This window comes from Erinaceus europaeus, chromosome 9, assembly GCF_950295315.1.
Source record: "Erinaceus europaeus chromosome 9, mEriEur2.1, whole genome shotgun sequence".
Classification (NCBI taxonomy): domain Eukaryota; kingdom Metazoa; phylum Chordata; class Mammalia; order Eulipotyphla; family Erinaceidae; genus Erinaceus; species Erinaceus europaeus.
This window is the reverse complement of record NC_080170.1, coordinates 103,194,399-103,218,201: the sequence shown is the minus strand read 5'-3', so window position 1 is coordinate 103,218,201 and position 23,803 is coordinate 103,194,399. Positions and strand designations below refer to the sequence as shown.

The 23,803-nt window shown below is 46.6% G+C and overlaps 2 protein-coding genes across 2 annotated transcripts in view; one reads left to right on the top strand and one right to left on the bottom strand.

Moving 5' to 3' along the window:
- The window catches only part of XXYLT1 (xyloside xylosyltransferase 1), a 195,687-nt gene that overhangs the window by 29,539 nt on the left and 142,345 nt on the right, over positions 1-23,803 (bottom strand). The window lies entirely within an intron of this gene.
- On the top strand, positions 3,316-3,499 carry LOC103108486 (thymosin beta-4-like). Its single transcript, XM_060198483.1, has one exon. The coding sequence runs from the start codon at positions 3,347-3,349 to the stop codon at positions 3,482-3,484; it is 138 nt and encodes a 45-aa protein (XP_060054466.1). The 5' UTR covers positions 3,316-3,346; the 3' UTR covers positions 3,485-3,499.

The following is a 23,803-nucleotide window of genomic DNA, read 5'->3' as shown; positions in this document are numbered from 1 at the left end:
GTTAAGGCCCACAAGAAGAAGCCAGAGTCTGGCCTCTGTGTGCTCACATCCTTGGACTGGGAGGAGGCTGGAGTTGGGAGTGTGAATCATTCAGTGTGCCTCCCTACCACTTCTGTCAAAATCCTTATAGAAAGATATACAGTCCCCCACCCACCAGCCTAAATGCCCTTTCTCCATCTCCTGTTGAATAACTGGACCTGGGGGAGCTGTTTCCCAGGCTGCATGGCAGCTGGTGTTCTGCACCTGAGGACACCTGCCCACCAGTACATCAGACACAGCAGAAGGGACGCAGCTTGGGTGCTTCTGTCACTGTGCATTCATGCCACCTGAACACAGATGTCCTGCTGCAGCTCCCTTGGACATCAAAACACCAAGAGGAAGATGGGAGGTGCCAGTTTCTTGCCTGACTCTGATCTCTGGCTTTCTGTTCAGGGTGTCACCCCCCCCTCACCCCAACACACACACACACACACACACACACACACCCCTTCCAGTAACAGCTGTGGGTCTGCGGCACCAGCTTCTGTGCATCCTAAGAATCAACTAACAGGTCCAGCCTAGCTCCTGCTGTCTCTTCAGTTCCTCAGTCGTGCTGTAAGCTCCTCACACCTCACTCCCAGTAAATTAGCCCTTTTGGCTTACAATCTCTGGAATGAATTTACAGCATGGACCCCTGGATGATCAAACCATCCAGACAAGACAAGCAAGTTTAAATACCACAAGAAGCACCGCAGAAGTGGGAGCACAGCTATGAAAGGGTGAACACAGTTCACCGTGTTGGGTGGGAGCCAGTTATCATCCCGGGTGACTTTGGAAGGAGGCTGTGAGTGCTCTCTCATAAGAGCTGGGAGGGCACAGGGCATGGAAGCCTGTCTGTGTGGAGGGAGGATTGAGCTGAGATGGTAGAGGGTGCAAGACACTGGGCCAAAACCAGCACCAGGGCTCAGTGACATGGAAGCCTGCCATGAGCACTGATTCAGTGTAGAGTGGGCTTCAGGCAGTCCCAAGTGCAACCTACTGAAGTAGAGGCTGTGGCCAGACTGCAGAGAGAAAGGCTGAAGGCAGAGGCAGCCATGAGCTTGGGACAGAGGAGACAGCAAAATCTGTGGCCCGGACTTCAGAAGCATTGCACATCTGCCATGGATGGAGTTGGGAGGGTTGAAAAGGAGTGCTAGAAGACTAGAAATGGACCTACCCTATGACCCAGCAATTCCTCTCCTGGGGATATATCCTAAGGAACCAAACACACCCATCCAAAAAGATCTGTGTATATCTATGTTCAGAGCAGCACAATTTGTAATAGCCAAAACCTGGAAGCAACCCAGGTGTCCAACAACAGATGAGTGGCTGAGAAGGTTGTGGTATATATACACAATGGAATACTACTCAGCTATTAAAAATGGTGAATTTACCTTCTTCACCTCATCTTGGATGGAGCCTGAAGGAATCATGTTAAGTGAAATAAATCAGAAACAGAAGGATGAATATGGAGTGATTCTACTCATAGACAGAAGTTGAAAAAATAAGAGCAGAAGGTAAAACACAAAGCAATATACCAGCTTGGACTGGAGTTGGTGTATTACACCAAAGTAAAAGACTCTTGGGTATTAAACATGTACAAACTATACTGTCAACTGTAAACCATTAATCCCCCCAATAAAGAGAGAGAGGGAGAGGAAAGAACAGAAAGGATTGCTGGTTGATGTGGACTTGTGTGACTGCAAGGTTCAGGGATGGGAAGACCCAAGTAGATTTTGATAGTTAACTTTCTTAAACTGACGTTATTGCCCTCAGCCTGCATTCTGATAGGTGGCATGCACGGAAAGATGCCAAGATCAGGAGATAAGAACTGAGCTGTCTACCCGTACTATACTGGGTCTCTTGCTACATCTAAAACATACACAGTGATTCAAGATGTGGTGCAGTGGCCACAGCATTGGACTTAGAAGCACAAAGTCCTTGGTTCTATCTACATGTGCCAGAATCATATGATGCTCTGGTTCTCTTTTGTGTTAATGTTTTTTTGTTTGTTTGTTTTATTCACAGCTGCAGCAAAATTTCTTGGTCAGTAAAATATCTGCCAGATTTTTTTCTTCTTTTTCTCAGAACTGTCATCAGCCATCAGTGTGGAGCTTGGATATGTTTGTGAACCACATGAGAACTTTTTTTACATGAAAATTTCTGATTTGAGTCTGGGATGGGTTCTCCAATTGTGCTTCCAGTCCAGACACCATACTTTCTTTTTTTTTTTTAGATTTTTTTAAAATTTTATTTATTTTCCTTTTTGTTGCCCTTGTCTTTTTTTAATTGTTGTTGTAGTTATTATTGTTGTTGTTATTGATGTGGTTGTTATTGGATAGGACAGAGAGAAATGGAGAGAGGAGGGGAAGACAGAGGGGGGAGAGAAAGATAGACACCTGCAGACCTGCTTCACCGCCTGTGAAGCGACTCCCCTGCAGGTGGGGAGCCGGAGGCTGGAACCCGGATCCTTACGCCGGTCCTTGCGCTTTGCGCCACCTGCGCTTAACCCACTGCGCTACCGCCCGACTCCCGGACACCATACTTTCTGAGTCAAAAGAATTTAGCTTACATAAACATCAGATCTGGGGGCTGGGTGGTGGCACGTCTGACTGAGCGCACATGTTACAATGCTCAGGGACCTGGATTCAAGCCCCCAGTCCCCACCTGCAGGAGTTGCGAAGCCAAAAAGATCTGTGTATATCTATGTTCAGAGCAGCACAATTTGTAATAGCCAAAACCTGGAAGCAACCCAGGTGTCCAACAGCAGATGAGTGGCTAAGTTGTGGTATATATACACAATGGAATACTACTCAGCTATTAAAAATGGTGAATTTACCTTCTTCACCTCATCTTGGATGGAGCTTGAAGGAATCATGTTAAGTGAAATAAGTCAGAAACAGGTGTCTTTCTGTCTCTCTCCTTCTTTACGTCCCTTTTCCTCTCAATTTCTGGCTGTCTCTATCAAATGAATAAAGACAATAAAACATTTTTAAAAATAAAGTAAAAAATAAACATCAGATCTGAACTACTCACAGACACATGTCCAGGTGCCAGTCCACCAATTCTGCCCCCTTGTTCACAGATGGAGAGGTCACATCAGCAAGAAGGCAAGGGGGGAGCCTGGTCAGGGCCACATAGGGGGAAGTAGCAGCTAACCCACTTACCAACCTGTCTGCTCTCACTTGTTCTCTGCCTGCTTTTCCCTCAGCTCTACCTTGGGCCTCTGGGAAAATCCATTTTATCTTAAGGTTTAATTTCCCATTTTCCCTTACATAGAACTTCTTCTTTGGTCTGCTCTCGCCTCGCTCTGCTCTCCTCCGCAACCATGACTGACAAACCCGATATGGCTGAGGTTGAGAAATTCGATAAGTCGAAATTGAAGAAGACAGAAACGCAAGAGAAAAACCCACTGCCATCAAAAGAAACAAATGAACAGGAGAAGCAAGCTGGTGAATCACAATGAGCCAGTTGTCTCCAATACGCAGTGTACATTTCACAAGCAGTGCCTTCTTATTCTGCTTCTTTCAGCTGTTTAACCTTGTAAGATGCATAGAGGTTGGGTTAAGTTTAAATGACTGTGCTGCCCCCTTTCCACCTCAAGAACTACTGGCAAGCATGGCCAGGCCTGCTTTTCCCACTCCTGGCAGGGAAGGGAAAGAACTTGCATGCTGGTGGAGGAGGAAGCTGGGTGGGAAACAGTGAAACCTGGATCAAAACCAAGTTGGTCTCGATCCAGGTGGCCTGCAGGCTATAAAATGTGGTTTAATCAGAGTGCCATTTTTGTTGTTGTTGTTGGTCAATGATTTTACTTATTGGAATGCACTTTTTTTTTTTTGCCTCCAGGGTTATTGCTGGGGCTTGGTGCCTGCAATACGAATCCACTGCTCCTGAGGCCATTTTTTCCCATTTTGTTGCCCTTGTTGTTGTCGTTATTGTTATTGTTGCCACTGATGTTGTTGTTGTTGGATACGACAGAGAGAAACAGAGAGAGGAGGGGAGACAGAGAGGGGGAGAGAAAGATAAACACCTGAAGACCTGCTTCACCGCTTGTGAAGTGACTCCCCCTGCAGGTGGGGAGCTGGGGTTCAAACTGGGATCCTTAAGCCTGTCCCTTGGGCTTTGCGCCATGTGCTCTTAACCTGCTGCGATACCGCCCAACCCCCAATGCACAATTTTTAATATTCAAATAAAAAGTTTTAAAACGTGAAAAAAAAGTTCTCATTTCAAAACTGCTAGTGGAAGCTAGTAGAGCAATGGACTTACATGCCTGAGGTTCCTGGTTTGATTCCTAGAACTACATGTAGAATGGTGCTCTGCACCCTTCATGTAAAACTCCCTTTTTCATATGTTATAAATAAAATAATAATTAAAAAAAATTCTTCCTGGGAAGAGGGGTGGAGAGGAAGGGGGGAGTGGCTGAGAGCATGTTGGTCATAAGACCAGGTGAAAACTGTTATGGAAACACACCACTGCTTGCTGGTGGACTGAGCCTTGTGGGCCCTTCACCTGGGAATCCTGGGAGAAAAACAAGCAAAAGGTACAGAAAGGCAAGCAATCCACAGCCAAGCAGTGCAAATGGGGAAATGAGCATATGGGATAGGGCTTAAGAGTCAGGAAAACAAACAGCAAAGCAATGAGCTATTACCCTGTACCCACCAGGTAGGCTGCACTAGTGAGAAACACCGGCTAGTACAGTGGGGATGGGGAGAGTGGGTATGCTCACCAATGACTTGAGGGGATGGGGAGAGTGGGTATGCTCACCAATGACTTGAGGGGATGGGGAGAGTGGGTATGCTCACCAATGACTGAGGGGATGGGGAGAGTGGGTATGCTCACCAATGACTCGAGGGGATGGGGAGAGTGGGTATGCTCACCAATGACTGAGGGGATGGGGAGAGTGGGTATGCTCACCAATGACTGAGGGGATGGGGAGAGTGGGTATGCTCACCAATGACTCGAGGGGATGGGGAGAGTGGGTATGCTCACCAATGACTGAGGGGATGGGGAGAGTGGGTATGCTCACCAATGACTGAGGGGATGGGGAGAGTGGGTATGCTCACCAATGACTGAGGGGATGGGGAGAGTGGGTATGCTCACCAATGACTGAGGGGATGGGGAGAGTGGGTATGCTCACCAATGACTGAGGGGATGAGGAGAGTGGGTATGCTCACCAATGACTCGAGGGGATGGGGAGAGTGGGTATGCTCACCAATGACTGAGGGGATGGGGAGAGTGGGTATGCTCACCAATGACTGAGGGGATGGGGAGAGTGGGTATGCTCACCAATGACTGAGGGGATGGGGAGAGTGGGTATGCTCACCAATGACTGAGGGGATGGGGAGAGTGGGTATGCTCACCAATGACTGAGGAAAATAGGAATTGGTGTATTTAAGGAAAGATCTCTTAAACATAAAAACACAGCACCTATAATCAGCTCAGCACGCTCCTGCTAGGAGATCCGTCCCTGAGGAATAAAAGCAGCAATCCATCAGCATACACCCCCCCCATATACAGTGGTGTCTGTGGGAGCAGTTCATGGATGTTTATGGAGGTAGTTATATATAAGTTTTAAAAAAAAAACTAGAGACAAAGTGAATGTCCTTTGATAGAAGAATAGTTGAACCCTGGTTTGAGTGTGGCCCTCACTGCATTAAGTTTCAGGGTTCTGTTCAAGATCTGCCTCTCTGGCTCTTTCTCTGACTCTCTATATTGAAAAAGAAGAGAAAGGAGGAGGAGAGGAAGAGGTAGAGAGGAATGAAGAAGAGGAGGAGGATGAGGAAGAGAAAAAGGAGAACAGGGAGGAGGAGGAGCTGACTAGGCGCGGGCACACATGGTAGAGCACACGTTACAATGCACAGGGACCCAGCTTCAAGGCCCAGTTCCCACCTGCAGAGGAAAAGCATCAAGAGCAGTGAAGCAAAGCTGCAAGTGTCTTTGTTTCTCCCTTCCCTTTCTATTTCTGTCTTTATCCAATACATGAATTAATTAAATATTAAAGAAGGGGAATGTTTGGATAAAATATGGAGCATCCACACTAGGAAATAGGAAGAATGAAATCAGAGGTACACCAGTGGACTTGGAGAAATAATTCTCTAAGTGTTGGTGGGCAAGAAAAGCAGTATGTAGTAAAAGTGATTCATATGATTCTACTTTTACAGAACAATTACTTATTTTAAAAGCATACACATGTAGAAGGGTGCTTATCTATGCACATATAATTATGTAATTTTTGTAAATGTTGATGAAAGCATGGTAGGATTCCAAGTTATTAAAATGCAGTGTTCAGAATTGAGCAGGAACAAGGAAGAAAAAACAAACAAACAAACAAAGCTGTGCACCTCTCTAATTACATCAGAGAGAGAAGATGGATTTTCTACTGAATTACTTTTCTCATTACTGAGAAAAGTATAGCTATATATAGGGGCAGAAGAAGATTGTATCACATCATGTTCTTCCTCCTGGCTACTAAACTCCTATTCTCTGATGGACACCAGCTGGGTGTCTTAAGCTAATACGCAGCTTGGTCAGCAAGACCCTGAGGCCAAAGGCCTAAAGCTTCATGCTGTGACAATCAGGCCATGGACTTTATGATGTGGACATGATGAGTACCTACTATGTAACCAGAGAAGAGCATGACGATCCTACGACAGTCTTGCATTAAGTGCCATAATGTGTGTACTCCTGAAAAGATGCTTTTGATGTTTTTCATTCCATGTTCTGACGTAATAAGGACTTTTAAAAAATATTTATTTATTTATTCATTCCCTTTTGTTGCCCTTGTTGTTGTTATTCATGTTGTTGTTATTGATGTCGTTGTTGTTGGATAGGACAGACAGAAATGGAGAGAGGAGGGGAAGACAGAAAGGGAGAGAGAAAGATAGACACCTGCAGACCTGCTTCACTGCTTGTGAAGTGACTCCCCTGCAGGTGGAGAACTGGGGGCTTGAACCAGAAACCTTACGCCTGTCCTCACTTTTTACGCCACCTGAGCTTAACCCACTGTGCTACCGCACAACTCCCAGTAAGGACTTTTTGATAACAAATATTTTGTTGGGATCACACACATATATTGAAGACAGCCCAATGCAGGATGTGTGTGTGTGTGTGTGTCTGTGTGTGTGTGCGTGTGTGTGTCTGTGTGTGTGTGTGTGTGTCTGTGTGTCTGTGTGTATTGTGTGTGTCCATCTCCAGACCCCTTGATTTAGCCAGCAAGAGTTTCTGAATCTTGGCTGCGTGTTAGTGTACCTGGTTACGTGCACACATAGCTATGTACAAGGACCCAGGTTCAAACCCCTGCCCTCCTCCACTTGCACTCAGGGGGAAGCTTCACAGGCAGTGAAGCCAGTTTTGGAGGTGTCTCTCTGTCTCCCCTTCTTCTCTCAATTTCTCTCTGTCCTATCAAATAAAGAAAAAGGAGAAAAAAGAGGGCATGGGGAATGGCCACAAAGAGCAGTAAATTCATAGTACAGGCACAAAGTCCCAGCAATAACACTGATAAAAAAAAAAAAATCTCTGAAGCTTTCTCTCTTAACCATGAGACATGAACAGGGCCCAGAATCCTGGCCTCCAGTATCCCAATACCCAGCACCTAACATTGAGATAATCCTGGGGCCCTGTGCCCCAGCCTCCCCTCCAGAGACATGCACAATTCCAGGGAGAGGAAGTTCAATGTCTTCTATTTTCTGACAATGACACCTTTTAGTGAAGGTTTAGGAAAAAAAAATTGCGGGGCTGAATTTCCCCACATTATAATTTCTGCGCTCTAGTCTAAGTTCTAACCCCGGGGGCTACAAGGAACAGGCTATGTCCCCTCTAACAACAAAACAACGACAATGCACCAGTGAGTTTTCTCTTATCTTGAGTAAACACCTCAGTTTCTATCAGTGCTGAGCATTCCTCTTAGGAATTTCCTGAAGGCAGATCAAATTGTTACTCCCCCAGTCAAACATGAAGCCTTTGATAGGACATAGGCAAAGACCACAGATGCTCAAGTCCTCCAAGGAAGCACTCCACCCCCACCCCATCCCCCCCTCAGAAAACTGAGGGAGATACTAAGCTGCAGGGGCAGAAGTTCCAAAGGCTCTTCCAAGTTCCTTGAACGTTCTCCTCTGTAGAATGTCAAAGACATTCACCACCAGTGCTACAACACAGCCCAATGTCCCACTCCCAGCTCCACATGCATTGACTGGCCATGGTACACACAGAAAGACTGCAGGGATTAAGCCAGACCACACATGTGGCAGGAGGAATGGGGTGTTGCAGTTAAGCCATGTGCCCTGGAGAAGGCACCTCATGTCTTGGCTTCCTCACAACTGCCCCATAGAAGGCTGTTGACCATGACAGGGCACTGGCCATCTCAGACTTCATGTGTGTATTGGGGGACCCAGACCTAGGCCCCTGGTGCACACATGCTAAAGGCTGCAGGAAGAGAAATGAACTACTTGACAATTAGAGATGCCTGGGTCTGGAGTTTTAGAGGCCATATCCTGCAATTAACTTTCAAGGATAAAGACAACAAAATAGGCCCACAATGCTTTAGAATTTTCAAAGAAATTGATATAGTAAGGGCCAGGTGGTGGCACACCTGGTTGGGTGCACATGTTACAATGTGCAAGGACCCGGGTTCAAGCACCTGGTGCCCACTTGCAGGGGAAATGCTTTGCGAGTGGTAAAGCAAAGCTGCAGGTGTCTCTGTCTCTCTCCCTCTCTATCAGTCCCTTCCCTCTCGATTTCTGGCTGTCTCTATCCAGTACATAAAAATAGTAAAACAATTTTAAAAATAAGTAAATAATAAAATTTAAAAAACAAAAAGGCAGTCAGGAGGTAGCGCAGCAGTGGGTTAAGTGCAGGTGGTGCAAAATGCAAGGACTGGCATAAGGATCCCGGTTCAAGCCCCCAGCTCCCCACCTGCAGGGGAGTCACTTCACAGGCGGTGAAGCAGGTCTGCAGGTGTCTATCTTTCTCTCCTCCTCTCTCCATTTCTCTCTGTCCTATCCAACAACGACTACAAGAATAAAAAAGCAACAAAAAGGAATAAATAAATAAATACTTAAAAAAGAAATTGAGATAGTGAGATTTCAAAACTTGCAGTGCTGGGAAGTTGACTACACTGGTGGTAGACTGTCTGGATTTTCCTGAGGCTCCCAGTTCAATTCCTATCATTGCATGGACTAGGATAGCACTTTAAAAATTCTTATTTATTTATTTATTTATTTTGGAGACAGAGAAACTGAGAGGGAAGAAGGAGATAGAGAGGGAGAGAGAAAGAGAGACAACTGTAGCATTGCTTAACCACATATGAAGCTTCCCCCTGCAGATGGGGGGGCAGGAACTTGAGACTAGGTCCTTGCTCATTTTAATATGTGGACTCCACTGCTCACCCCTGTATTCTGATCTCTCTCTCTCTCTCTCTGTCTCTCTCTCCCCTTCCCTCCCTCTCTCTCTACCTCTCCCTCCAGCCCTGCCCCTTCATGTGAAACTCTCGTATGTATAACTAAAATAAGTCTTTAAAAAAATATACTGGTTCCTTAAAAGAAGAATCTCAGCAGAGTTCTAAAAGTATTGTGTTTGTGGAAGTTCTGTTGACATTAGCTAAACACCAGAGAGCTGTTTTGAAGCTCAGTTTTGTCTTTGATAAATATAACAGGAACAAAGACTTAAGAAGGGAGATCACTGAATACACACTCGATTGCTATATGTACGCAATGCTACTCTTCCTGCTGGGGACAGACAATGGAAGAACTCTAGTTAAGAGAGCTGGGTAGCTGGGAACTTGATGAAATGGCTGTGACTGGGTGGCAACACTGAGAATCACTTTTCTGGGCAAGATGCAAGGAATGGACTTGGAAATCTAGAGATAATGAGAGGCACTTCAGAGTGTAACTGTGGTCCAACTTGGGGGGGGGGGGTTCTCATAGAGGAGGAGCCTGGTATTGGGAAGATGACTCTGGGGCATTCCACAGCAAGCAGCTGGGTGCTCCCAAGTGCCCCCCACCCCAACAATGCTGAGTCTCCCGAATGCCTTTTTTGTTCCATACAGCTCAGAAATCACAAACATTTTCTAACCACCCTGTGTTTTTCTAGCTGTTTGTTCTTCTCTCTTGAGGTCCTAAGATCACAGAGAGGCTTCCAAGAACAATAGCTAGTCAGCCTGCTCTGTGCAGTTGAAACAACAAGGCTGAGGGGTTGCTGGCTGAAGGAGGGCAGGCGAGCATTGGGGTCAGAAAGCTGGGCTGGTGGGGTGCAGGCTCTGTCCATGCTCCCCTCCTCCCTGGAACAAGAAGCCCCCACTGGGTCTGTGGGATTCCTGCTGGATGACTGGGGCACTCGGTGTATTTCTCCAGGGTCGAATTCCAGACCAAACTCACATGGTCACTCACTCTGCTCTCTAAAAATGAATAGCTTCGATTTTTGTCATCACTGGTCTAAGTCCTGAATCATGATCCTAAGGAAGTAAAGGCTGGCTCAATGGACAGGCTCTGAAAGGCCTGGTGCTCCCACACTGATGCTGTGGCTGTCACATCCTGCTGGTGGTGGGTGGGGACAGTACCTTCTGTGCACAGCCCTCCCCACTCGAACTACAGACTAGGAAAGAGGCCCAGACTGTGAATCCTGGCTCTGTGATGGGTTGGAGTGAGCGCACAAGCAATCTGCCTTCACTCTCTCACCTGGAAGGTGGGAATATTATTAACATATAGTGTTTCCTTTGAGGACAAAGTAACCACCCAGATAATGTGCCTTGCACAGATTCCAGTCTACGGCACACCTCAGCAACATGAACTAACAACAGAACATTATGCTAGTAGTAGCAAGGCAAGTGGAGAGATAGTTTGTTTACCCAATAGAGTGCACACATTGCTGTATGGGAGGAGTTGGGTTCAAGTCCCTGAACACCACATGGGATTATCTGCCTGGGGAAAGCTTCTTGAGTGATGGAGCAGGGCTATAGTATCTCTCCTATTCGCTCTCTCTCTCTCTCTCTCTCTTTTCTCTAATCCACTATCTAAAAAAAGTCTACCTGGTACAATAGAATTGTGCAGGAGCAAAACCCCAGTGTTATTGGTATCATTAGCATTACTATTAAGCCTTCAATAATCCCCTTAAGTGAGCCAGGGGCCATGAAAAGCATCTAGTAATGGCTATAGCAGGAACTGAACATCTGTTTCCATCATTCTGACTCCCTACAGGAGCTCCCTTCCTGCAAGATCCTGGAGGGGAGAGTAAGGAGGGAGCTCTACCAGCCCTCAGGATGCTCACAGTGCCCTAGGACTGTCTCCATGAGTCTCCCCATCACAGGGCCATAGGGCCATGGGGCCACAGGGCTATTGGCTCTGAGGTTCACAGGCCGGGCTGTGTGTGCAGAGGGGTGTGCAGTGTTCACAGCTGAAGCTGGGTGGCCATGAACAAATCTGGCCTGCAGCTGCTACCTGCTATATTCTCCCTGTGGTCCAGACACCAGGTGACTATAACTTCCTCAGTTTGGAGGGCACCCTGCCCATAGAAACATGGCAATTCCCAAGTCTAACTGCACTGCGGGGGTGGGAGGGAAGCCTGTAGTCACCCAGGAGCTTTTGAGGCCGCAGAACCCGTTAAGGGTAAGGACATCTGTCCTTCTACCCGAGGGTGTGACCTGTCTTCCACTCAGGCCAACCAGGGTCCTTTCTGGCTGCATTCTCTAGAGCCTTCTGGGCAGAAATGTGGCCCAAGGCTGGTCCTAGCCTGAAATCTGAAGGAGCCATATGACCAGGAGAGAAGGAATTCTCTTTCTGCCACTGCAGATCCCCAAAAGACCTCATGGCTACTTGTCCCCCGTGGGCTTTCCATCTAGTCTCCCACACACCACACAGCACACCCCTACAGGACACACCAGAGTATTCTCTGCTCTCCTGACCTACTCTATTCTTTGCATCCCCAGAGGTTTGGGGGCAGGGGCACATGCTGGTCCTGGCCTGAAGAGCAGCAGCTCAGAAAGCAGAAGCCTACAGCTAAGACTGCAAGGTATCACTGATGGGGCACTGGGCAGCCTGCTTCATGTCAGCTCTGCCCTCCGCTGGCCCTGTGCACAGTGGCTCCCCTCTGGAGGCCTCCATGCCCTCAGCTATAAACAGAGGTGCTGGGCCAAGTCAACTCTAAAGGCACTTCTAGCATGAGATGCCATGAAAAACTCCATCCCAACCAAGGCCCCAGTTTGTCATCCCTCTTTACCCCCACAACCACAGGAAGGGCAGGCTCTGGTTTTTTGGGTTTTTTTTTCTCTTCTCTCCGAGCTCCAGAGTAAAGTGGAAAAGCCAACTCAATGTCCTATCAGAAAGCTGTAGCCAGGCCCCAAAGAGCCTGGATCAGAGGGTAAGGACTAAACAACCGATTCCACAGGCCTTGTGTGGGGAGAAAGAAGCTGAAGAGGTGACAGCAAACACCATATCTCAATAGGGAGCTGAGAGAAGGGAGCAGCCCTGGGCTCTTTTACTAACTGGTGATGCTCAAAACACCCTCATAACCCTGCTATTGTGGCCGCCAGAATGGATCTACTACCCTTGGCATCATGGTGTCAGAAACGGAGAGAGTATCTGATGTTCCCACAGCAGGAAAAGAGCTGTGCTCACTGTGCCCAGAGTGGGCTGTGACTGGTCAGAGAGGACACAGCCAACAGGGGCCCAGGACTCACGCAGGCCTGCAGCGAATCAGCCGGATAATCTTTAGAGAGTTAATTTTCTCTGGTTTCACTTCTCTGTACTGAAAATGAGAGGAGCTGGGTGAGATGATTTCTGGGTTCCCATTCAGCTGCGACAGTCTATAATTCTACTAAATGGAAACGAGAATCAGATCTAATCAGCCAGAACTAATTCAACCGATATTTCTAAGTACTTCTAACTTGGAAAAAAAATAGATTCTACATATATCATGTTTTATGAATAGTAAAGGATGTGATAAAAAGAGAGAAAGGTGTGGAGGAGACCCTAGCCCCCAAGCAAGTGGGGCTTGCTGACACCACTCCCTTCCTCCCCTGACTACGCCTCCCCTCCCCCTACACACACACAAGCTGTCCAGGCTGGCTGGGATAATTAGAGCAGGATTAACCTGTCTCAGTCTCCTCTTCTGACTGCTGAGGCTTTGGGGGTTCTGGGAAAGCATGGAGGTCCCACTGCCTGAGTCATTAACATCTGTAGCACAACAGAGAGCCCTCCCTGGAACACCTCTGGAGTGGAAGATGAGCTGGTCCCCGGGCAGGGAGGCTGGAGTCTGAAGAAGCTCACAGCCTGAATTATTAATGGGACTCTGAATACTGCTCAAGCTCCCCATGACAGATGGTTTTGTGAGCTGATGGTTCGGAGGCCAATTAAGAATGATTGTAGATTCCGAGGCAGTACTACCACCAGTAAGTGGTTTACAATGTCTCAGGAAGCCAGGGCAGGAAATTCACTCTGCTGTCTCCTAGGACACAAACAAACTCTTCACAAAGGAGGAAGGAATGCTAGAGGCTGTAGGGTCCAGGGCACCATCCTACACTCACTTCTGTCCCCTTGACCAGTACACCACCAGAGTCCTTCCTTTGTCCCTTAACCACCAGTGTCTGTAGAGCCACAAAGCCTGGGGGAGAAGGTGCCACAGGGGAAAGGGAAACTGGGGCCACAGTTTTTATTTTTTATCTGTGATTAAAAGGTCACAAGACTATAAGATTACAGTGCATATTTCCACACCATCCCCACAACCAAAGTTCTGTATCTCTACCTCCCAAGGATTAACCACCAGAGTTATTACAAGTCTTAGAAACAGTTTGCTTGCTTTTTTCTTTTTTTTTGCAAGTTCATCTGTATCAGATTTCTAGATTCCACACTGAGTGAAACCATCCAGTAGCTGTCTTTTATCTCTTATTCCACTAGGCATAATCACCTCCAGTTCTATCCATTCTGGGCTACAAGGTTTTAAAGGTTATAGTTAACAAAGCTAGGTTAGATTGTGTACTTAGAAAAACTCCTCTGAATCTTTAAGGTATACTCTGTATCTGGAAGAGGAGAGTAAAGTATACATGTTTATGTCAACTGCTCAGTTTCCCAAAACAATCTTATCATACAACTGGATTCTGGGGAAAGAAGGTGGGGGAGGGTTGAGGGGAGAGTGAGGCTTCTGGTACATGATGGCGGAAAAGGTCTTAATTTGTCAGTAACACTGTCTTGCAGACAACTATCCTAGGGAGATTAGAAACTGTGCCCACGTGTCAGCAACTATACTATAGAGTTCTGGAAGGCATGGCTATGGAGCAACTGTGAACAAAACCAACTCCCAAAAACAATTGTACTATAAACTATTACCACCCAATAAAATTACATTAAAAATAAATTAATAAAACAATGAAAAACTATCTTCTCCCCCAGAGGTTGGTATTTTATTTTTTAATTAATTCATTATTTATTTATTTATTTATTTTGGATAGAGACAGAAAGAAATTGAGAGGGAAGGGGGAGATAGAGAGGAAGAAAGCTGAAGCCTACTTTGAAGTGTTGTTTCCTTAGGCAGACCAATGTGTTTCATAGTCACAGCTGAAGCTGAAGTCAGTCAGAGGTCAAGAGCATTTGCTTCAGGAGGCTTCTGCTACAAAATGTATCACATACTACACTACCTACATACTGTTTGTTCATTTATTTATTTGGGTTTTTGTTGTTGTTGTCATTGGGGTTCACTGCTCCTAGCAGACCTTTTCAGATACAAAGAAAAGCTGAATGCTGAAGTGAATCCTCAATTAAAGTATAAGATGCTTTGCTTTTTTGCTTCCTCTTTCCTCATGGTGTTTTTGTTGTTGTTGTTTTGTTTTGTTTTGTTTTTAAAATAGTGCCTATAGCTACTTTGTTAGATGCCACCTTAAAATCTTTGCAGGTAGAAGGAGAGTAAAGTGTAAACAAATCAAATGATGTGGTAAAGATTCTAATTCAAAGGGGACTTGTCTTGGCACTGGAGCACCAAGTTAAACACACAGAGTATGATGCACAAGGACCAGCACAAGGATCTGGGTTTGAGCCCCCCAGCTCCCAACCTGCAGGGGTCGCTTCACAAGCGGTGAAGCAGGTCTGCAGGTCTCTATCTATCTATCTATCTATCTATCTATCTATCTATCTATCTATCTCCCCCCCTCCCCTCTCCATTTCTCTCTGTCCTATCCAATAAAATGAAAAATGGTGGCCAGGAGCAGTGGATTCATAGTGCCGTCACTGAGCCCCAGTGATAATCCTGGAGGTGAATAAAGAAAGAATGAAAGAAAGAAAGAAAGAAAGAAAGAAAGAAAGAAAGGAAGGAAGGAGAGAAGAGAAGAGAAGAGAAGAGAAGAGAAGAGAAGAGAAGAGAAAAGAAGAGAGAAGGGAAGGGAAGAGGGAAGGGAAGGGAAGGGAAGGGAAGAGGGAAGGGAAGGGAAGGGAAGGGAAGGGAAGGGAAGGGAAGGGAAGGGAAGGGAAGGGAAGGGAAGGGAAGGGAAGGGAAGGGAAGGGAAGGGAAGGGAAGGGAAGGGAAGGGAAGGGAAGGGAAGGGAAGGGAAGGGAAGGGAAGGGAAGGGAAGGGAAGGGAAGGGAAAAAGTAGGATTCCAATTCAAGTGACTTTTTGGCAAGTTCATGACCACCCTGCAGCTCCCCATGAAAGACACCAGGGATGACCACAAAGCCACGTGGAGGGACCAATGCTCTCTACCAGCAAATGAGAAATGCCAGCAGTGACAAATGGCCACATCACACACATACCGTGAGGTTATTTTTATATTTACCTTAGTGGCAAGCTAGAGCAGTTTTCCCTCCTCCTCCTCTCCTTCTTCCTCTCTCTGTCTTTCTATTTCTCTCCGCATTCTGTTCCTGATTCACAGAGCTGAGAAATACACTCAGCCTCTTGCAGCCTGAGGCAGGACAAGACTCCGCATGAAGTTAGGAGAGTTGTGGTCTGTACATACTACGGGCTACTACTGAGCTATTGCCATGACATAGACAGAACTGGAGAGAATCAAGTCAAGTGAAATAAGCCAGCAGGAGAAAGACAAATACCAGATGGCCTCACTCACAGGTGGGACTTAAGAAACAAAGCAAGGGACAATACAAGATGACACCTCAACAGAAGTGTGGGCATTCACAGCAGACCCAGGGACTTAGAATGGGAGAGGTAGGGGTTGTGTTGAGGAAGGGAATTTGGGATCCAGTGCTGACACCTATCTTGAGAAGATGTAGAAGTGCATCCCTGTGACAACAGCAACCCTGTAGATCAGCATTTCCCTAATAAAGTGATTCTAAAGAAATTACTTTTCTTCCTCCTTGATAAGCCAGATCAGTCATTCATTCGCTCCCTTAGCAAAGGCTCATGGAGACCACGAGCAAGGGGCGAGCAAGGGGCGGGTGCTGGGGCTCCAAAGGCAGTGAGGACATGACAAGCCTTGCCCTCTCAGGAGAGCACAGATTTGGATCAAGCAATTTTGACATCCCTTGGTTCTGTGGAAGTCCCAGCAAAGGCTTGAGAGAACCAAGTGACCCCCCCCCAGGATAGGAAGCAAGTGAGGAGAGATTATCCCTTTTGGGGAAAGGAGGAATACAGAAAAACTAAAAGCTCTGAAAGCACTATCTTCCTACCCACCATCTGGGCCCCTCACAGCCTTCCTGAGACAGACAGACTGCTCCCTGCCAGCAGTGCCATAGTGCTAGTCAGCCAGCTGTGGGGAGGCCTGACTCAGCAGCCCTCACCCCTCCAGGGTTACCTAGTGGAAAAACATTGACCCTTGTGGGAGGGCATCTGATTGTCCTGCCTGCTTGTGATGTAGTGATGACGCTATGCAGTGAAACAGGAAAAAGGAGCAATTTCATTCTCAGACGTGTCTTTGTAGCACCTGCAACTTAAGTGCAGCCAGTGACCATTTTACTGAAGACCCTGCTTGTGGATGTTCAGAACTGGGCTAAGAAAGAGAAAGGAGAGGGTCTGGGAGGAAAAGGTGAGTGTAACCCAAAGTATCTGGGATAGACATTGTGCCCCACAGGAGAGTCTCTGCTTTGGGGTAAAGGCCTTCTTCCTCACAGTTCCCCAGCAACTCTCCATGTTCAGATTCTTGCTTGAAAAGGGAGGCCTTGGGGAGAGACGGACAGTATAAATGCAATCTAAGTGCTGAGATTTGTCCCATGGTGGGTGGCAGAAATCGGTTTTGTATCTCTGGAGCCAGCAAAATAGTTCACTTGGATAGTGCGTTGTTTTGCCATGTGCAAGACTCACATTCAAGCCCAGCCCCACTGGACTGAAGGAAGCCTTGATACTAGTCTCCCCACTCCTTTCTCTCTCTCTCTCTCTCTCTCTCTCTCTCTCTCCCTCTCCCTCTCCCTCTCCCTCTCCACCTCTCCCTCTTTGTCTTATCTAAAAAATAAAATAAATAAATGAATAATCTGAGAGGATTATGTAAACCATCAAAAGAAGACGTGCTGCAGATGCAGTCTCCCGTCGCATAGAATGGTGGGGTCTGAGAGCAGAAGGAATACATCTCCTTGCTGCTGTCACACAGTCAGTAGCCCCAGAGTGCCAAGGGGTAAATGGGCCTGGTGCTCACCAAGCCCTGGAGCCTCTGCAGGTGACAATGTGGCCTCAGTGCAGCCCCCTGGAAACAACCAGTGGAGCAGCTGCACATCCTCCTGTGACTCCCAGCTCACACAGACATTCCCACCCACTAGACCCTCCGTGTCAGCACCGTCACGCTCCTGAATCTGCACTCTTGGCTCTCATATATTCTCTCCTACCTAGTCTCGAGAACTCTGCACACCTCATCTGGCTAAAGAGAAAATGAAAGCAGTGCTTCTCACTTTCTACACAATAAAGTCCAAATGTCTGTGTCTGGTTTAGGGGGGACTCCATGTCTTGTTCTCACCCTGAACGTGTCCTGGGCAGAACTCTTACAGTTCCCCAAAGCAGCCTGGCTGTATTCAGTTATGTCTTTTTATCTAGAAGGCCCCTTCCTGAAAGCTGGGTTGTGGTGCATCAGGTAGAGGGCACACATTACAGGGCACAATGACCTGAGTTCAAGCCCTTGGTCCCCACCTGCAGGGGGGGGGAAGCTTCATGAGTTGCAGTTTAGTCTGTCTGTCTGTCTGTCTGTCTCTCTATCTCTCTCTGCTGTCAGTTTCTCTCTGTATCCTAAACACATAAGTAAAATATTAAACCAATGAAAGGCCCATTCTTCCTGGCCAGCTTCTACCAGTCTCCCACTATGTCAACCTTTCCTGATGCTGCCCTGAATTACCACCAGTGTAGTTCATGGGCTCTTCATCTGTGTACAGAGCCCCTCACCACAAAACTGGTCCATCACCACCTCACTTCAATGTCTCCTTCGTTGTGCGGTAAGCTCCTTGGTGGTAGAGACTTATGACTGTCTCTTCAGATCTCAAGATACAGGTACACAACACATGTTTGCTAGGAAGGGAAAATGGAAAAAGAGGAACTAAAAAAGGGAGGGAGGGAAGGAAGGACTGATTCATTAAGGTAAGCACCAAAGAATCTACTAAGATTAGTGGAGCTGTCTTCTCTCACTAGCTAGAAAGAAATCCAATTGCAAGCCGAATCATTTTAATTCCCTTGGAAAGTAAAAGAGCAACTAAATCATAAAAATGAAGTTAAAAAGTCATCTTTAAAAATGAATTTATACAGATTTGTTATTACTTAAGGTGGAAAAATATTATGTAGGAGAAAGATAGTAGGCTACAGACATACAAGAATAAAATTTTTAAAAATTTAAACATTTATTTATTTATTCCCTTTTTTGTTGCCCTTGTTTTATTGTTGTAGTTATTACTGCTGTTATTGATATCGTTGGTGGACAGGACAGAGAGAAATGGAGAGAGGAGGGGTAGACAGAGAGGGGGAGGGAAAGAGGAAGAGGAAGTCACTTGTGACGCGACTCCCCTGCAGGTGGGGAGCCGGGGGGCTCAAACCAGGATCCTTACGCTGGTCCTTGCACTTTGTGCTACCTGCGCTTTATCCACTGCGCTACCGCCCAACTCTCAAGAATAGCATTTTAAAATGTTGCCATCCAACTTGAAGGAATCGTGTTAAGTGAGATAAATCTGAAAGAGGAGGATATCTATGGGATGATTCCACCCATAGACAGGAGTTGAAAAAACAAGAGCAGAAAGTGTTGGGACTATGTGTAAGCTTGATAGAGCTTAGGGAGAACTCCCCCACCCTTGGATGGAGGTCTGAGAAGATACCCTCTTGGTTAGTCTCTCTCAACCGAGGTGTGCAAAAGGGCAGAAACTCAGACTTAGTTCTTTCCTTCTTGACTCTCAGGCCCACAGAAACCCCAATACTTCTCCCCATTAACTGCAGGCCACATGGCCACCTATTTTAAGATTCACTTACTCAAAGTCACCTTACCTTCTGATCACAGAAGAACACACCTTATCACACACTCCATCATACACCTTAGACCCCAGACAAGAGAAATTCCAAACTATGTGGCCTTTTGATATCTATCTTCTCTCTGTCTCACCCTACTGGTTTAACCCCTATGCTTCTCTCAAATGCCTTTGGATAATTAAGTTGCTTGCGTCATGGAGAATAACTGTCCTGTATCTCATCAATTCCTGTCATATCAGCCCCCGACCATAAGGGCAAGCTGATCTTTAAGAAACCTGTAATTTCTGACATATTTCAATAATTCCCTTTGTTTGGTTTTCTATTTCACTCATGTCCACCTGCTAATCAATGAGATCTGAGTGTGCTGCAGGTCTCCTGGTGTCTTTACTTTGTGTCATCCCCTGTCGTGAGCGAGAAAGAACCAGTCCGCTACCTTTCCCCTGGAGATCACCCCGCTAGCTTCTCCTGTGCCTAGCTTTAGTGACATGTGACACACATAGTAAGCAGTCCACACTCCTACAGTGTATAAAGTATTTTTTTAATGCATCTACAGATTTGTGCCATATATGGATGGCCACAGTCAATTTTAGAATAGTTTCATCTCTTCAGAAAGGAATCTAGCACCTACACTGACAAAGAAGCTCATTTGGAAAGCTGGCCTGCTTTAGTAAGCACAAGTTTGAACCTGGCTTCCATCACATTGGAGGAGACTTTGGTGCTGTGGTTGTCTTCTCACCCCTACTGCTCCTTAACTCCTGTTATCTCTATCTGAAATAGTCAGCAAAGCGCAATGAAGCCCTGGACAAAAACAGAAAAATCCAGTACCCTTTAGCTATCACTTCTGCAAACCTCCGCATCTTTTTTAGTGCCACCAGGATTATCACTGGGGCTCAGTACCAACACTAGAAATCTGCCACTTGTGTGGCTTTTTTTTTTTTTTAACCTCCAGGGTTATTTCTGATTGCTAGGGCTCGGTGCTGGCACTATGAATCCACTGCTCTTGGAGGCCTTTTTTTTTTTTAAGTGATTGCACAATTTTTAAAATATTTATTTATTTTCCCTTTTGTTGCCCTGTTGTTTCTTATTGTTGTTGTAGTTATCATTGTTGTTATTGATGTCCTCATTGTTAGATAGGATAGAGAGAAATGTAGAGAAAAGGGGAAGACAGATAGGGGGAGAGAAAGATAGACAACTACACACCTGCTTCACCATTTGTGAAGCGACTCCCCCTACAGGTGGGGAGTCAGGGACTTGAACCTGGATCCTTACTCCGGTCCTTGCACTTTGCGCCATGTGCGCTTAGCCTGCTGCGCTACCGTCTGACTCCCTTTTTTTTTTTTTTTTCCATTTTATTGGATACGACAGAGAGAAATTGAGAATGGTGGGGGAGATAGAAAGGGAGAGAGATAGACACTACAGACCTGCAGACCTGCTTCAGCACCTGTGAAGCATCTCCCCTGCAGGAGGAGAGTAGGGGCTCGAACCAGGATTCTTAAGCTTAGTACTATGTGTGTTTAACCAGGTTATGTTACCACTTGGCCCCTTTCCTTCCTTCCTTCCTTCCCTTTTCTCTCTCTCTCTCTCTCTCTTTCTTTCTTTCTATTTTTATTTAACAGAACAGAGAGAAGGAGAGAGAAATACCTGCAGTGTGCACAAGTCAGCAGTCACAAAGAGAGGACCAGAGTTGGCTGCAACAGGAAAATAAATCTCCAGGAAACCCCACAGTTTTGGGAGGCACTTTGTCACCCTCTTTTCCCCCACTGAGGTCACAAGTCAAAGATGCAGGTGGTAGTTCAGACTGAGAAGTGAGACTCTCCTGCAGGGAGCGTCCTCTGAGCAGGAGCTAGGGGAGGACTGGAGGCAGGGCTAGCGCAGGAGTAGGGCTGGGGCTGGGGTGGCACAGCAAGCAACAGGCTCATCTGTCAAATGTTTGGTGACCCATCAAGTCCAGACTACTTTCCCCACGAAGAATATACAACACTACAGCATGGTAACAAGAACACAGGATTCAGCTTCTGGCCTAGCTCCTCCCATTTCCTAGTTGTATGAACTTGGGCAAGGGTGTGGGGACACTACCCTCCTGGCACTCTCTGAAGATGCTCAGTGAAAGGATGTGGGGCGTAGCTGTACAGGCAGCTGGTCAGCAGGTGGGAGGGCCAATGGGAAGATGCTAGAAGCCAGCCAGCCAAGCTAGGGTCAGGTCCCAGGTAGAGGCGAATTCCTAAGGAACTAAAGGACCCCGTAGGGCCAAGGCAACTGGAACTTGGATGTGTGGCCTTGGCTGGAGCCCAGCTGTTGGGTTTTGGGGGTTAAAGGCAGAGCCTGGCTCCTGCTGGGGGCTGTGCCTTAAGGCTTTGCCATGTGTCTGGGTATGAATGGAGTCACAGAGTGGAGAGAGACAAAGCAACCCATCACCTGATCCCTGGACCAAGCCACAGACAGGGATAAACACAGTTGTAGGCAATGGATAATTTTAAACTGTCTGGATTTTTTTTGTTGTTACTTTTTTGTAGTTTTGGTTTCTTTGTTTTTGAGTCAGTGCCTCCTGTATACATGGTTTTACCACCCCAGGGTTGACTTCTGTATTCAGATAGGGAGATAGAGAAAGAAGGGCCAGGTGGTGGTGCATCTGGTTGAGTGCACACAATACGGTGCGCAAGGACTCAGGTTCAAGTCCCTGGCCCCCACCTGCAGGAGGAAAACTTCACAAGTGGTGAAGTAGGGATGCAGGCATCTCTCTGCCTCTTTCCGTCTCAAGCCCCCACCTCCTTTCAATTTCTCTCTGTCTCTATCAAAAATAAATAATATATTTTAAAGAGAGAGAGAGAGACAAAGAGAGAGGGAGAAACAGCACAGCACTGGAATTTCTCCCCAGCATTGTGGTGACACTTTCCATATGGTGCTGGGTTTGATCTGAGAACTACATGCCTGGTTCAATAGTAGTTCCCCCAAACCAGCTGCTTTTAACTTCCCTCTCCAAGCCCAGCTTTACATAGTGCTATGTCTGTGGTGATTCTGAATCAGCCTTACCTTTTTCCTGCCTCCATCCTTACTCTGCTGTACCTCATGCTGGGAAAGGATTCCCCCCACCCCCACCTTCAACCACAAGAAATACAGCTCTCTCCCACTCCCTCACCCCTACTTCCACCCCCCCCCATCCCCAGGACTCCTTCAACCTCCAGAGCCCTCAATCTCCTACAGATTAGTGAGGGAGGAGAGTAACTGTGATGTGAAACCCCAAACACAAACAGCTGATGAGGGAGGGGGTTGTGCCAGGTAGGGTGTGCTGCCAGAATCTGCCTTCAGTCCCATGTTTAAACAGATCCGGTGTCATCAGCATTACCATGCCTACCCATCTTCTCATCCCCCGGGAAACAGACTGGCATTCTGGCAAGTTCTACACATACTGAGTTACTTGAAGGAAAGAGCCCCATCTTCAGGGCTGTGCCCCAGATTGGAGCAGTTCTGGGGACCATCATTGCCAGTGTGAATAGCAGGGTCAAGAGCAGGAGCTGTGCCAAGGTGTGGGTACAGTGTTCACCTGGTAGGTTCTGACCACTTGGACCAGAGTTTGGACTCTTTTCAGCCTTTGTTTCCTCACCTGGGTTCAAGCCCCACTCCCTGCCTGTAGGTAGGAAGCTTCACAGTGGTGAATCAGTGCTGCAGTATCTCTCTTTCTCTCCCTCTCTGCCATCACCATCCCTCTCAATTTCTCTATCCAAAAACCAATTTGATAAATATTTTAAGAGATGAATAATACAAGTAACCTTTCAGAGAAGTATATAGCACTTGGAGGTCTATACAGAACCCTGACAATACTGGGCCATACAATACAATTCTCATTTTAGCACTGAAGAAAATAAATCAAGATTTAATTCAGTTGACCTAATTCCAGGCATAGTTCTCTTTGTATGAAAACTCTATTCAGATGCCCTGGATTTTCTAGTGGTCATATGTCATAGGCAGGTCTTCCAGTTAATTGGTAAGGATAGCTTCTCATCCAGAGAGGGCTGGGATGGAGGTTGTGGGCAGATGCACCCACCAGCAGGATGCCAGGGGTTCAGTGGAATGAGGATAGAACAGACAAGAAATTCCTTGGATCCAGGAGGGGAAAGAAAGACAGCTAAGCTCCTGCTGGGAAGACAAGAGGTCTCCAGGAAGAGGAGCTGAGATGAAGAATAAAGAATTAAATAAAAGTAAGGACTACAAAAGCTGGATAAGGGCTTCCATACTTTAAAGATGACCCTTTTGGTCACTGCCAGGCCACCCCATCACTGGGGCTCTAGTCAGAGAATTCTTGGATTCCCACACAGATATGATGGACCTAAACCTCTAATAGATCCCACTCTCTACACCATTATTGGTCATTTCTATCAGGAATGTCATAGTAAACCCTCTTGTGGGCCTCTCCAGGACCTTGCCCTCAATGTA